The 15,308-nt window shown below is 56.4% G+C and overlaps 1 protein-coding gene across 1 annotated transcript in view; it reads right to left on the reverse strand.

Annotated features, from left to right (window-relative positions):
• Positions 1-1,618: 1,618 nt before the first annotated feature.
• Positions 1,619-15,308, reverse strand: part of nhsa (Nance-Horan syndrome a (congenital cataracts and dental anomalies)) — a 60,513-nt gene continuing 46,823 nt past the window's right edge. The window contains 7 exon segments of the mRNA XM_080506858.1: positions 1,619-2,266; positions 2,268-2,390; positions 3,180-3,303; positions 3,693-6,437; positions 6,979-7,110; positions 8,351-8,543; positions 10,780-10,845. Of these exon segments, the coding sequence (XP_080362984.1) occupies positions 1,762-2,266; positions 2,268-2,390; positions 3,180-3,303; positions 3,693-6,437; positions 6,979-7,110; positions 8,351-8,543; positions 10,780-10,845 (3,888 nt within the window). The 3' untranslated portion in view covers positions 1,619-1,761.

Genomic DNA, 15,308 nt, shown 5'->3' on the forward strand with positions numbered 1-15,308 from the left:
GCCGCCACTCTCAAATAAATCACCTATTTCACTTCCCACGTAAAACACCTGCTGCCTCCTTGCCCCCTCGCCTCCTCGCCTCCTTGCCTCCTTGCCTCCTCGCCTCCTCGCCTCCTTGCCTCCTTGCCTCCTCGCCTCCGTCTGACGAGGAACAATGAATCATTACGGCTTTAAAAACGGAGCCAGAGAACTTCAGAGGAGTTCTGCTGCAGGTGTCGGAGCCCAGATTCACATTTTCTGTTGTCTTGGTGCTCCAGAAGGACCTGGTGCAGCCGGCGGGGGCTGCAGGGGGGCTGAGGAGGCTGCAGGGGGCTGAGGGGGGCTGCAGGGGGGCTACAGGGGGTTGAGGGGGCTGAGGGAGGCTGCATGGGCCTGAGGGGGGCTGCAGGAGGCTCAGGGGGGCTGAGGGAGGATGCAGGGGGGCTGAGGGGGGCTACAAGGAGGATGCAGGGGGGATGCAGGAGGCTGAGGGGGGGCTGCAAGGAGGATGCAGGGGGCTGAGGGGGGCTGCAGGGGGCTGTGGGGGGGCTGCAAGGAGGATGCAGGGGGCTGCAGGGGGATGCAGGGGGGCTGCAGGAGGCTGAGGGGGCTGCAAGGAGGATGCAGGGGGGCTGAGGGGGGCTGCAAGGAGGCTGAGGGGGGCTGAGGGAGGATGCAGGGGGCTGAGGGGGGCTGCAGGGGGCTGTGGGGGGCTGCAAGGAGGCTGAGGGGGGCTGAGGGAGGATGCAGGGGGCTGAGGGGGGCTGCAAGGAGCTGCAAGGAGGATGCAGGGGGCTGCAGGGAGGCTGTGGGGGCTGCAAGGAGGCTGCAGGGGGCTGTGGGGGGCTACAGGGGGCTGCAAGGAGGCTGCAGGGGGCTTTATAGGTATTCACAGAATACAAACAGTTCATACTTGTAAAAGGTGAATTTGTAGAAACGGTAGAAGAAATGTGAATTAAACCTCAGTGAAGAGGAAAGTCGTGGCTTTTAAAAACTTAAAAACACAAAGTTCTGAATGTTTCTTTGTTTTTCCTTTGAAGTGGCGTCATTGTTCACAGAATACAGTTGTTAAAAAATGTGTTCTAATGCCGTCTGTGTGTTTCATATCGATAGAAGCTCTTTAGAAATACACTTTGTGTGAAACAGCTAAAATATTTTCCACCAGAAATAAGATCAGAAACATTTTACCACAGTTTCCTCGACTGGTGACGGAACGTTTCAACTTCCCTCGCTGCTCCGGCTCCGTTCCATATATATTCCATATACGTTCCATATATGTTCCATATATGTTCCATATACGTTCCATATATGTTCCATATATGTTCCATATACGTTCTATATATGTTCCATATACGTTCCATATATGTTCCATATATATTCCATATACGTTCTATATATGTTCCATATACGTTCCACAAATGTTCCCATATATGTTCCATATACGTTCTATATATGTTCCATATACGTTCCATATATGTTCCATATACGTTCCATATGCGTTCCATATACGTTCCATATATATTCCATATACGTTCCATATACGTTCCATATATATTCTATATACGTTCCATATACGCGCCATATACGTTCCATATACGTTCCATATACATTCCATATATGTTCCATATACGTTCCATATATATTCCTTATACGTTCCATATACGTTCCATATACGTTCCATATATATTCCTTATACGTTCCATATACGTTCCATATACATTCCATATATGTTCCATATACGTTCCATATATATTAGATTTGCCACCTCGTCCCTCCCGTTTCCTACGTGGAGCCCCGAGACGAGCGCTCGTCCTGGGGGCTCCCGTCGGAGTTCTCCGCCTCGCCCTCCGAGATGGCCTGCATGGGGGGCGAGAACAGGCGACCCCGCCCCCCGAAGCGGCTGCTGCTGGCGGGGGGGGGGATCCTGGAGCGGCCCGGCCTGGAGGCGGTGGGCGAGGCCCTCGGGGAGAAGCCCTCGGTGTTGGCTCGGGGGTAGGGGCTGCCGGACGGCGGCTCCGGGCCGGGAGGCTCCTCCGCCCCGGGGTCCCCGGGGGGGCCGGGGTCCCCGGGGGATCTGGGGGCGCCGGGGCTCTTGAGGATCTCGGTGGCCGACATGCGGTAGCTGGAGTCGGAGCGGCTGCCCTTCCTGAGCAGCAGCAGCTTGAACTCCTCGCTGGAGGTGCTGGACTTCTTGGCGTTCCTGTAGATGGGACCGGAGACCCTCTGCGAGGCCGGGGGGGTCGCCGCCGGGGGGGCAGAGGGGGTGGGCGGGGGGGAGGGGGAGGGGGGGAGACGCCACGGCGACCGGGGAGCTGACGGCGCTGCCGGGCGGCGTGTTGCCCGGAGACGCCCCGAGGCGGTTCCTCACACCCGGGTCAGAGTCCTTCCGCCCCAACACCTTCCTCTTGGACCTGCAGGCGACGAGCAGCGTTACACCACGGAGAGGTCACCGCGTCTGAGGTCACCACGAAGAGGTCACGACGTCTGAGGTCATAACGTCTGAGGTCACGACGTCTGAGGTCATAACGTCTGAGGTCACGACGAAGAGGTCACCGCGTCTGAGGTCACCACGAAGAGGTCACGACGTCTGAGGTCATAACGTCTGAGGTCACGACGTCTGAGGTCACCACGAAGAGGTCACCACGTCTGAGGTCACGACGTCTGAGGTCACGACGTCTGAGGTCATAACGTCTGAGGTCACCGCGTCTGAGATCATAACGTCTGAGGTCACGACGTCTGAGGTCACGACGTCTGAGGTCATAACGTCTGAGGTCACCGCGTCTGAGGTCACGACGTCTGAGGTCACGACGTCTGAGGTCACGACGTCTGAGGTCATAACGTCTGAGGTCACCGCGTCTGAGGTCACGACGTCTGAGGTCACGACGTCTGAGGTCATAACGTCTGAGGTCACCGCGTCTGAGGTCACGACGTCTGAGGTCACGACGTCTGAGGTCACGACGAAGAGGTCACGACAAAGAGGTCACGACAAAGAGGTCACGACAAAGAGGCCATGACAAAGAGGTCACGGCGAAAAGGTTACGACGACGAGGTCATAACGTCTGAGGTCACGACGAAGAGGTCACGACGTCTGAGGTCACGACGTCTGAGGTCACGACGAAGAGGTCACGACAAAGAGGTCACGACGACGAGGTCATAACGTCTGAGGTCACGGCGAAGAGGCGTCGCCCGCCGCCACTCACCTGTGGATCATTGCAAACAGATCCTCGGTGGTACGAGCTTTGGAGGGCGACAGGAACACGCCGTCATCCTCTGGCCTGGGTTCATCGAGCGGGAGCGCCGCAGCGGCGCCGCCGGGCCGACAGGCTGTCAACACAAAGAAACGTCTTTATGATTTTAAACAGTTTAACAGTTAAAGATGTATAAAATGGCTAAAGTTGAAAAATCCACTAAAAACGTGGTATGTTTAGCCCGTGTGGAATCTTTCTTCTTTTCCAGATCATTAGCAATGTTTTATGGCTGCAGACAAACTTCATTGAGAATAAAATCCTGAAAACAGGACGTTGCATAATAAGCCAACTTTCAAGGTTAGAAAAAAAAAAGCATTTCGTGACGAAGGAGAAACACTGAAACGACGCCCAGGTCTCCCGCGGGGCGGGACTAAAACTCATCGCAGAGAGACGACGTCCCGACCAGAGTTCTGAAGACGATGCAGAGGAGCGACGGAGACGAGAGGAGATAAAACGACGACCCACCTGGACCGGAACGTTCCTCCGTCGCCTCCTGGTCGTCACACCGGCCGCTTTGGGCCAAAACACCCGATGAATCGTTTCCCCCTTCCTTGTCGTTGCCGTTGACGACCGGACTCGCTGTGACTGCCTCCGACTCTCCGTCGGCTGCAGGCGCTTCCTGGACGCCGCTCCACCCGTGGGCCAGGCTGGGTGGAGGAGGGAGGACTCCGTCCTCAGACGGCGGCTCCGGGTCCTCAGGCCGGGAGACGAGTTCTTGTCCTTTGTCTCCCTCGTCCTCCAGACCGGCCGGCGTCTCGGGGACGTCGGCGCCGGCCGGATTCTCACTGGGCTCCGACTGCAGCCCGGCGGCCGCCCCGCCCCCCGACGGAGGCTCTGGGTCCGGCCGGCTCCTCGGCTCCGCCTCACATCCGCTTGTCGAGTCGCTGCTTGAGGTGAAGGAGTCCCACCAGTCCTTCGGAGACTTCCTGGGACGGACGCCGTACGGCGAGGGACCCTGGAGCTCGGCAGACTGACCAATGGGGGGCGTGTTCCCAGAGGGAGGGTGGAGTCGGGAAGCCGCCTCCAGCTGGTCGTCGACGTCCTTGCTGACGGAGCGGAGCTGGACGGCGTGCAGCGCCGAGGGCGTGATGGTCCAGGGACGGGCGCTGAACACCTCCGAGCTGGAAGGCGGGAAGTGTTTGGCCGGCGGCGCCAACTTCTGCTTGTGTTGATGGAGGTTCTGTATCTGGGTCCTGAAGGCCGAAGCCTTGTTGGTGCCGCCGTGCAGGGCGCTCAGGTCCAGGTGGGGGGGCGGGATGGCGGGCGGCTCCAGGTCCGGGTCGCAGGAGGACGGCGGCCGCAGCGACAGCGACGGCAGCGACGACTTCCTCTCGGGGACTTTGGGTTTCCTCTTGCCACTGGCGGGCGACAGCGGCCCGGGAAAGAAGGCGGAGGGGAAGGAGGAGGTGGGGGTCTCCGACTGGCTGGAGTAGCCGCTGGAGGGGCTGGCCAGGCCCGCCAGCCGCTCCGGGGACGCCAGCTTGAAGTCCCCGTCCACCGAGGGCAGGGAGGGGGTGGTGGCCCCGGAGCCCGGCGGGGACGTCTGCGACTCGGAGCTCTCCTGCGACCGGACGCACTCGACCACGGTGGTGCCGGTGGCCGTGCTGGAGTTGGACAGCGAGCGGTACGGGTCGCCGGACCTCAGGTCGTTCAGGAGCCACAGGTCCGCGTAGTCGGCCTGCACGGCGCCGTCGTCCTTGAACGAGTGAGCTTCTGTGGAGCTCAACACGCCCAAGTCGGAGAAATCCGTGCAGCTTTCGGCCCCCCACACCTCCGGGGGCCCCCCGGGGACACAAGAGGCTCCCGCTGGACCCGGAGAGCCGGACAGACGGAGCTGCAGCCTCCGGTCCCGGGACAGGGGGCGCTGCTGGCCACAGCTGATCTTTGGTTCCTTCTTGTCGGGGATGTTTCCCTCGCTGCAGATTTTCCTCAGGGAGGAGCTCCTCTTGGGCGGCGACGGCCGGGCCTTGGCCTTCCTCAGCGAGAGGCAGCGCCTCCCCAGGGTCACGTGACCCCCCAGCTCCGACAGGCTGCGGTCGGAGCCGCACGGCGCGCAGCTGTACGTGAAGCTCCTGCTGCCCTTCAGGCCGCAGTCAAAGTGCATGGAGGTGTAGTAGCCCTCGGTGTCCACGGAGTAGTGCGACACGGTGTCGGCCTTCTCCGACGGCGGCTTGTCGGAGAAGCTGCTCTCGCAGGTGGCCATGCTGGTGAAGCTGGGGCAGCCCAGGCTGCTCTCCGCCCCCCCGCCGGGCTCCGGCTGGCCGTAGCTCCAGTCCCCGTCCACGGGGGCGCCCACCCCCACCTCCTCCAGGATGTCCATGGCGGTGGAGGAGAAGGATCCCGCCCGCTGCGCCCTGAGGCCCTGATAGGGGTCCGACAGGAAGCCGGCCTGGTCGTCGGCGGCGTGGCCGGCGGCGTTCAGGGAGAGCTCGGAGTCGCAGTGCGAGGAGCCGGTGAGCGGCGGCGAGGCGGCGGGGGGGAGGGTCTCCGACGTCTGGGAGGGGCAGGTGGAGCTGCTGCCGCTCCAGTTCCCGCTGGACGACTGGTGGTCGTCCTTGTGGTCCATCGGGCCTCCCAGCACGCCGGCGGCCGACACCGAGTGCACCGGGCTGCCGAAGGTGTCCGAGCTGGACGAGATCTCGCAGCTGCCCAGGTCGGGCTGCCGGGGCAGGCGGGACCCGGAGCGCTCCATCCAGCCGCGCTCCGGACTGGCCGAGCGCTGCTGGTACTTCAGCTGGGCGTCCGCCCTCGCCTCGCCGCCCGTCAGGATCAGCTCCATGGGCCCCGGCAGGAAGTCCTCCGCACCGAACGGCGACAGCTCCTCTTCCTCCTCCTCCTCCTCGTCGTCGTCACTCTCCTCGCCGCCGTCCTCCGTCCTCCGGCCGCTGCCCCGTGGCAGACTCCGGGACCGCAGGCCCAGCGAGGCGCCGAACACGGCGTCCACGCCGTCGGGCAGGGAGGAGATGTTGCCCGCCGAGCGGGAGAGGGCGAGGCAGACCCCCGGACCCCTCTGGGCCCTGATCCTCCGTCGAGACGGGGCTCCCGGGGTCAGGAAGTCCTCCGTCTGGCAGCCGGAGTCTCTGGTGTTCAGGTGGCCGGCGAGCGCCGGGCTGAACGGGGCGGCGCCGGGGCCGGAGGGGACCAGCGCCGTCCTCACCGTCCTCACCGTCCTCACCGTCCTCTCCCTGGAGCCGGGGGACTCGTCCGAATCTGCCGCCACACAGGAGCAACAGTCAGTGGAATGAGGCCGAGCACAGAACTGAGACAACACAAGACCTGGACCTGGACCCGGTGCTGGTTCCCACCCTCGTCACCGGGGACCCTTGAGCAAAGCCTTTGTTTGGCCACTACCTAATGTGTGAAGTTAAAGGGTTCACCTTGAGTAAGATGCATCAAATGCAATGTTGATTTATAGTGAAGTAACTTTTACTTTCTAAACGTTTGATGGAGATCCAGGATTTAACAGTCGTCGCCCTTCTTCAGGCTTCATTGACTCTCATTTCTTATCTCTTACCTGATCTTATCTTATCTTATTTGAAAAATGATCTCAGATTAACTTAAAAACAATGGCACTTGGTGACTTTATTTCAATAGAACTGGACTGTGCTGCTCAATGTCCTGAAATCACCTCCTTCACAACGACAACAACAAAAATGACACAAGTTGTAAGTTACCCTGAGGATTCTAACCCTTTCTGGATGAACGGTGGCGACAAAGTGACAGTCGGTCGTAGGGTCGGTCGGAAACGTACCCAGGTCCTGCTGCACCTGCCTGGGGACGCCGGCGACGGTCCGCCGCCTCCTCAGCTTCCGCCGCCGCTGCAGCAGCGACTGCGAGTGAACCAGCGAGCAGCGCACACTGGCATCTCTGTCGAAGCCCAGCCCTGCGGAGCAGACGGGACATCTGAGGAATCTTTGTCCTGCTCTCGCTCTCACGCCGTCTCACGAGAACGACGGCGACGCCGAGCCAAACTAAATTAGGCCTCCTACAAAAATAGCAGCACGGCGGAGACGTGGAGCTCGGAGCTCCGACGTCTTTGTGTGGTTTTGTTCTGGAGGCGGAGAATAAACTGAGTTTGACCCTAGAAGCTGTCAAAGCACACAGAAGATGAGAAGCAACGTGCTGATGAGTTTAGGAATGAAAAGCAAAGTCTCCGGTGTTCTCGTTACGACCGTCATGTGACGGCGACTCAGGCCTTTCAGCGCCATGGCGATTCCTGCTCTCTGCTCACAATGTGCTTTTTCAGCGGGCCGGTCTGACCCGGCCGGCGCCGGCGCACAAGCCCTCCTTTGGAGTCGCGTGAGTAAATTACATCAGGGGCCTTTTCAGCCATTTGGACGCGGCTCATTGGCATTCGGCTCGCGGCTCGCGGCTCTCCGCCGCCACAAAGGCTCCGAGCAGGAGAGGCGACGTTCACCAGCACCAGTGGTGACAAAGCATGAAATGGAGATGGTCTCCCGGCCGCAGCGTCGACGCTCACTGATCACGAGGACGTTTCTCTGTCAGATGCAGGATTTCGTTGTGTGAGACGAACGTTCTAGTTTATTTGACTGAAACAACACAAAGTCTGTGGTGGATCAGACACGCGACAACACTGCTTGTTACACAACTGTGACCACTGAAATAAAAGCTTTGCATTTCAGATAAGCCACTCGCTCGTTACTCGCGAGGCCTATTTAATAGAATCGCTGCCACTTTTACATTTTACATCAAGAAACCTGAAGTTCTGCCAGACGACCTGCAAACAGCAGGAAATGAGCAGCGACAGAAAACCAATGTGAAAATGTTCTTTGGGAAGTTTTTAAATCTGATTATGTGTTTCTATTGGAAAATAATACTGAAGAACAATTAGTGGTTGATAACTAAGTATTTAATGGTTTACTAGATTTTGAAGGAAAGACCGTCGTCTCTGCAACTTATGAGGTGAAAAATCTATGTGCACGTCTCAGTTTAGGCTGTGGTAATGAATTAAAAGACATTTGAGCAGGACTGCGTCCGCTGCTCTGCAGCTTTACGTCAGAAACAGAAACAACCCTGGACGTTGGAGGATCAGATGGAATGAAGCTCTCAAGCTGGACGACATCCACAAGCAGAATGCAAAAGTTGAAGTGGGAGAAATTTACCGGTCACATTAATGGGGATGACGCATGAGGTGATGACTTGGGAATTGCATTTCATTCTCTCCTCTGGCGTGGGCAGCGGCAGAGCTTTAGTCCAGTTAGTCTGCTTGTCCAGGGTGGAGGGGATGTTAGAGACGGGGAACTTAGAGCGCTGACCCAGAGCCCCCCCGTCAGGGTCCAGGTCAGAGGGCGCGGCCTGCAACACATGGATATTTGCATGTACAACGTTAAGGTGAGGCGGCGTTACGTGGCGCAGCAGAGGAAAGGTACAGCTCCACACTGGCAGAGTGAAACGTTAGAATCCTGACAACGGCCTCTGAGGCAGAGGAGTCAGAGGAGTCAGAGGAGTCAGAGGAGTCACAGCACATGCGCTTCCAGCTACGTGTTGGAGAGGAAAGACGAAAACGAATCACATGCTTTAGTCTGAGAGAGAAGAGAAGCACAGGAAGCAGCTGAAGGATCTACTCATGCAAAGACCAAACACACAAACAACAGCCTCCATCAGGATTCCTCCGGGCTGCAGCCTCCGTCAGGACTCCTCCGGGCTGCAGCCTCCGTCAGGGGGCTGCAGCCTCCGTCAGGACCCCTCCGGGCTGCAGCCTCCGTCAGGGGGCTGCAGCCTCCGTCAGGACCCCTCCGGGCTGCAGCCTCCGTCAGGACTCCTCCGGGCTGCAGCCTCCGTCAGGACTCCTCCGGGCTGCAGCCTCCGTCAGGACTCCTCTGGGCTGCAGCCTCCGTCAGGACCCCTCCGGGCTGCAGCCTCCATCAGGACTCCTCCGGACTGCAGCCTCCGTCAGGACTCCTCCGGGCTGCAGCCTCCGTCAGGACCCCTCCGGGCTGCAGCCTCCATCAGGACGCCTCCGGGCTGCAGCCTCCGTCAGGATCCTCTTACTTCCACACAAACTCCCCACTTCGCTGCTCCTCATCTTCCCTCCCTGCTGGAAGAACCCGGTTCTCCGTTCCTTACCCCAGATCGCAGCAGAGAGACTCCCAATGATTCCCAGACTGAACTGATCCCCACCTCCTCGACCCGACGACCCCCCCCCCCCCCCCCCCACCCCGGACTCTCTTTGTGCTCTGTGTTCCCGGACAAACCCCCTCCTCCGGCCACAAAAGACCCTGGTCTCCGTGGAAACTTCTCCAACTCGCTGCACCAGGGAACCGAGGGAACAGCTGATTGGTTTGGGAGGAGAAAGGAGGCTTTTGTGGAGTCGGACCGACGATGAGGAGCGACTGAGAGGAAGAGGAGGAAGAGGAGAGGAGGAGAGGAAGAGGAGGAGGAGGAGAGGAGGAGGAGGAGAGGAGGAAGAGAGGAGGAGAGGAGGAGGTGAGGAAGAGGAGAGGAGGAGAGAAGGATGAGGAGAGGAAGAGGAGGAGGAGGAGAGGAGGAGGAGAGGAAGAGGAGAGGAAGAGGAGGAGGAGGAGGAGGAGGAGAGGAGGAGGAGAGGAAGAGGAGGAGGAGGAGAGGAGGAAGAGAGGAGGAGAAGGATGAGGAGAGGAAGAGGAGGAGGAGGAGAGGAGGAGGAGAGGAAGAGGAGAGGAAGAGGAGAGGAAGAGGAGGAGAGGAGGAGAGGAGGAGGTGAGGAAGAGGAGGAGAGGAGGAGGAGGAGGAGGAGAGGAGGAGGAGAGGAAGAGGAGAGGAAGAGGAGAGGAAGAGGAGGAGGAGGAGGAGGAGGAGAGGAGGAGGAGAGGAAGAGGAGAGGAGGAAGAGGAGAGGAGGAGGACAGGAGGAGGAAGAGGAGAGGAGGAAGAGAGGAGGTTAGGAGGAGGAGGACAGGAGGAGGAGGAGAGGAAGAGGAGAGGAGGAGGAGAGGAAGAGGAGAGGAGGAGGAGAGGAAGAGGAGAGGAGGGAAGAGGAGAGGAGGAGGACAGGAGGAGGAGAGGAAGAGGAGGAGGAGGAGGAGAGGCGTCCAGAATCTTGGTGTTTCAGCCAATCAGAAGGCTCCACTCGCTCACAGGGGGGCGTGGGTTCAGTGGTGTAGGGAAGCAGCAGGAGGAGCAGCGTGACGGCGTCACCAGGAAACCGCAGCACAGAGGCATCATGGGTAATCGCAGGCGCAAGCTGGGCGAAGTGGAGCCTCTCATTGGGCCGCCGCCGCCGCGATTATGACCCGGCGCTCGCATTCCTCACGTACTGAGGAAGGCCTGGGGGCCTGAACCCCGGAGAACCCTGGAGAACCCAAGAGAATCCTAGAGAACCCTGGAGAATCCTGGAGAACCCCGGAGAACCCAAGAGAACCCCGGAGAACTCAGAGAATCCTGGAGAACCACGGCGCTACGACTGACGGCAGAGAGAAGGAGGGCATGCAGTTCATGTTGAAACAAACCAGAACAGGTGAGAGAGAGAGAGAGAGAGAGAGAGAGAGAGAGAGAGAGAGAGAGACGGAGCACTCAGGAGGGTGGAGGAGGGTGGAGGAGGGAGGGACCAGTACCTTTCTGCTCCAGGGAGCGAAGCGGCAACATTCGATGGGGGAGGAGGAGGAAGGCGTGGAGTCAAACTAAAACATGAGCCAAAACAAGACGGACGACAAAAAAGCAAATGACAGGATGAAGGAGGGAGGATGAACTGAGAGAAACACTCAGGAGGTGAACTGGGGACAAGAGGAGGGAAGAGACGATCCAGTGACTCTTCACCTCCTCTTCTTCTAACTGTGGCGCTAAAACGCTTCTCTGGCTGCTGGAGGGAAGAAACACTGGTCAACATCTGGAAACACCACAGGAGGGACCAAACACTGGTCAACATCTGGAAAACACCACAGGAGGACCAAACACTGGTCAACATCTGGAAACACCACAGGAGGACCAAACACTGGTCAACATCTGGAAACACCACAGGAGGGACCAAACACTGGTCAACATCTGGAAACACCACAGGAGGACCAAACACTGGTCAACATCTGGAAACACCACAGGAGGACCAAACACTGGTCAACATCTGGAAACACCACAGGAGGACCAAACACTGGTCAACATCTGGAAACACCACAGGAGGACCAAACACTGGTCAACATCTGGAAACACCACAGGAGGACCAAACACTGGTCAACATCTGGAAACACACAGGAGGACCAAACTAACCAGAACCGATGTGCTATAAAGAGTCACGTGCAAAATAAAAGTGTCAATGTAGAACCCTGAAATACGGTAAATACTATATTATATTTTATATATTATATTATATTATATATATTATATTATATTTTATATATTATATTATATTATATATATTATATTATATTTTATATATTATATTATATTTTATATTATATTATATTATATTATATATATTATATTATATTTTATATATTATATTATATTATATATATTATATTATATTTTATATATTATATTATATTTTATATTATATTATATTATATTATATATATTATATTATATTTTATATATTATATTATATTATATATATTATATTATATTTTATATTATATTTTATATTATATTATATTATATTTTATATATTATATTATATTTTATATATTATATTATATTTTATATTATATTATATTATATTATATATATTATATTTTATATATTATATTATATTATATATATTATATTATATTTTATATTATATTATATTTTATATATTATATTATATTTTATATTATATTATATTATATTTTATATTATATTTTATATTATATTATATTTTATATATTATATTATATTTTATATTATATTATATTATATTATATATATTATATTATATTTTATATATTATATTATATTTTATATAATATAGCGCCTGGTGGCCGCGTTCTTGCCCGCGGGACTCGGCCGGGCTCAGCCCGAAGGGACGACGCGGGCCCCTCTTCCTCATCCTCCTGTGGACCCACCACCTACAGAGGCTGCCGTAGGGGTCGGGTGCAATGTGGATTGGGTGGCAGTCGACGGCAGGGGCCTCGACGACCCGATCCCCGGACACGGACTCTGGCTTTTGGGACATGGAATGTGACCTCGCTGGGGGGGAAGGAGCCCGAGCTTGTGAGGGAGGTTGAGAGATACCGGCTAGATATAGTCGGGCTCACCTCCACTCACAGCTTGGACTCTGGAACCCAGCTCCTCGACAGGGGCTGGATACTCCACTTCTCTGGAGTTGCCCGCGGTGTAAGGCGGCGGGCTGGAGTGGGCTTGCTTATTGCCCCACAGCTCAGCCGCCATGTGTTGGAGTTCACCCCGGTGAACGAGAGGGTTGCGTCCCTACGCCTACAAGTAGGGGACAGGTCTCTGACTGTTGTTTCGGCCTATGCACCGAACAGCAGTTCGGAGTACCCAACCTTCTTGGAGTCCCTGGGAGGGGTGCTGGACAGTGCCCCAACTGGGGACTCCATTGTTCTCCTGGGGGACTTCAACGCCCACGTGGGCAATGACAGCGAGACTTGGAAGGGGGTGATTGGGAGGAACGGCCTCCCCGATCTGAACCCGAGTGGTGTTCTGTTATTGGACTTCTGTGCCAGTCACAGCTTGTCCATAACGAACACCATGTTGGAGCACAGGGGTGTCCATAAGTGCACATGGCACCAGGACACCCTAGGCCGGAGGTCAATGATAGACTTTGTGGTCGTGTCATCTGATCTCTGGCCGCGTGTCTTGGACACTCGGGTAAAGAGAGGGGCAGAGCTGTCAACTGATCACCACCTGGTGGTGAGTTGGATGCGCTGGACTGGGAGGAGGCCGGATAGACTCGGCAGGCCCAAACGTGTTGTGAGGGTCTGCTGGGAACATCTGGCCGAGCCTTCCGTCCGCGCAGCCTTCAACTCCCACCTCCGGGAGAGCTTCTCACAGATCCCGAGGGAGGTTGGAGACATTGAGTCTGAGTGGACCATGTTCTCAACTTCCATTGTCGAAGCTGCTGCTCGGAGCTGTGGCCGCAGGGTCTCTGGCGCCTGTCGTGGCGGCAATCCCCGAACCCGGTGGTGGACACCGGAAGTAAGGGATGCCGTCAAGCTGAAGAAGGAGTCCTACCGGGCACTGTTAGCTCATAGGACTCCCGAGGCAATCGACAGGTACCGGCAGGCCAAGCGAGCCGCAGCCCGGGCTGTGGTGGAGGCAAAAACTCGGGTCTGGGAGGAGTTCGGAGAGGCCATGGAGGAGGACTTTCGGTCGGCCTCGAGGAAATTCTGGCAAACCGTCCGGCGCCTCAGGCGGGGGAAGCAGTTCTCCACCAACACTGTTTACAGTGGAAGTGGGGAGCTGTTGACCTCAACTGGGGACATTGTCGGGCGGTGGAAGGAATACTTCGAGGACCTCCTCAATCCCACCACCACGTCTTCCATTGAGGAAGCAGAGACTGGGTTCTCAGAGGTGGACTCGTCCATTTCCCAAGCTGAAGTCACCGAGGTTGTTGTGAAGCTCCTCGGTGGCAAGGCACCGGGAGTGGATGAGATTCGCCCAGAGTTCCTTAAGTCTCTGGATGTGCAGGGACTGTCGTGGCTGACTCGTCTCTGCAACATCGCGTGGCGGGCGGGGACAGTACCTCTGGACTGGCAGACCGGGGTGGTGGTCCCTCTCTTTAAGAAGGGGGATCGGAGGGTGTGTTCCAACTACAGAGGGATCACACTCCTCAGCCTCCCCGGGAAAGTCTATTCCAGGGTACTGGAGAGGAGGGTCCGGCCGTTAGTCGAACCTCGGATCCAAGAGGAACAATGCGGTTTTCGTCCTGGTCGTGGAACACTGGACCAGCTCTAGACCCTCCACCAGGTGCTTGAGGGTTCGTGGGAGTTCGCCCAACCAGTCCACATGTGTTTTGTGGATCTGGAGAAGGCGTTCGACCGCGTCCCCCGAGATGTCCTGTGGGGGGTGCTCCGGGAGTACGGAGTCCGGGGTCCCTTGTTGAGGGCTGTTCGGTCCTTGTATTCCCGGAGCAGGAGTCTGGTTCGCATTGCCGGCAGTAAGTCGGACCTGTTCCCTGTGCACGTTGGCCTCCGGCAGGGGTGTCCTTTGTCACCGGTTCTGTTCATCATATATATGGACAGAATTTCTAGGCACAGCCGGGGGCCAGAGGGGGTCCGGTTTGGGGACCACAGAATCTCATCTCTGCTATTTGCGGATGATGTGGTTCTGTTGGCCCCATCAAGCCTGGATCTCCAGCGTCACTGACACGGTTCGCAGCCGAGTGTGAAGCAGCTGGGATGAGGATCAGCACCTCTAAATCCGAGGCCATGGTTCTCGACCGGAAAAAGGTGGCTTGCCCCCTCCAGGTCGGTGGAGTGCCCTTGTCCCAGGTGGAGGAGTTCAAGTATCTTGGGGTCTTGTTCACGAGTGGGGGAAAGATGGAGCGTGAGATCGACAGGCGGATCGGTGCAGCGTCTGCAGTCATGCGGACGTTGTATCGGTCCGTCGTGGTGAAGAAGGAGCTGAGCCAAAAAGCGAAGCTCTCGATTTACCGGTCGATCTTCGTTCCTACCCTCACCTATGGTCATGAACTATGGGTCATGGCCGAAAGAACGAGATCTCGGATACAAGCGGCTGAAATGAGCTTCCTCCGTAGGGTGGCTGGGCGTACCCTTAGAGATAGGGTGAGGAGCTCAGTCACCAGGGAGGAGCTCGGAGTAGAGCCGCTGCTCCTCCACATCGAGAGGAGCCAGCTGAGGTGGCTCGGGCATCTATTTCGGATGCCCCCCGGACGCCTCCCGAGGGAGGTGTTTCGGGCATGTCCCTCCGGTAGGAGGCCTCGGGGCAGACCCAGGACACGCTGGAGGGACTATGTCTCTCGGCTGGCCTGGGAACGCCTTGGGGTGCCACCGGAGGAGCTGGAGGAAGTGTCTGGGGCGAGGGAAGTCTGGGCAACTCTGCTTGGACTGCTGCCTCCGCGACCCGGCCCCGGATAAAGCGGTAGCCAATGGATGGATGGATGGATATATTTTATATATTATATTATATTTTATATTTTATATTATATTATATTATATATATTATATTATATTATATATATTATATTTTA

The sequence above is a fragment of the Blennius ocellaris genome, assembly GCF_963422515.1.
Source record: "Blennius ocellaris genome assembly, chromosome: 12".
NCBI lineage: Eukaryota > Metazoa > Chordata > Actinopteri > Blenniiformes > Blenniidae > Blennius > Blennius ocellaris.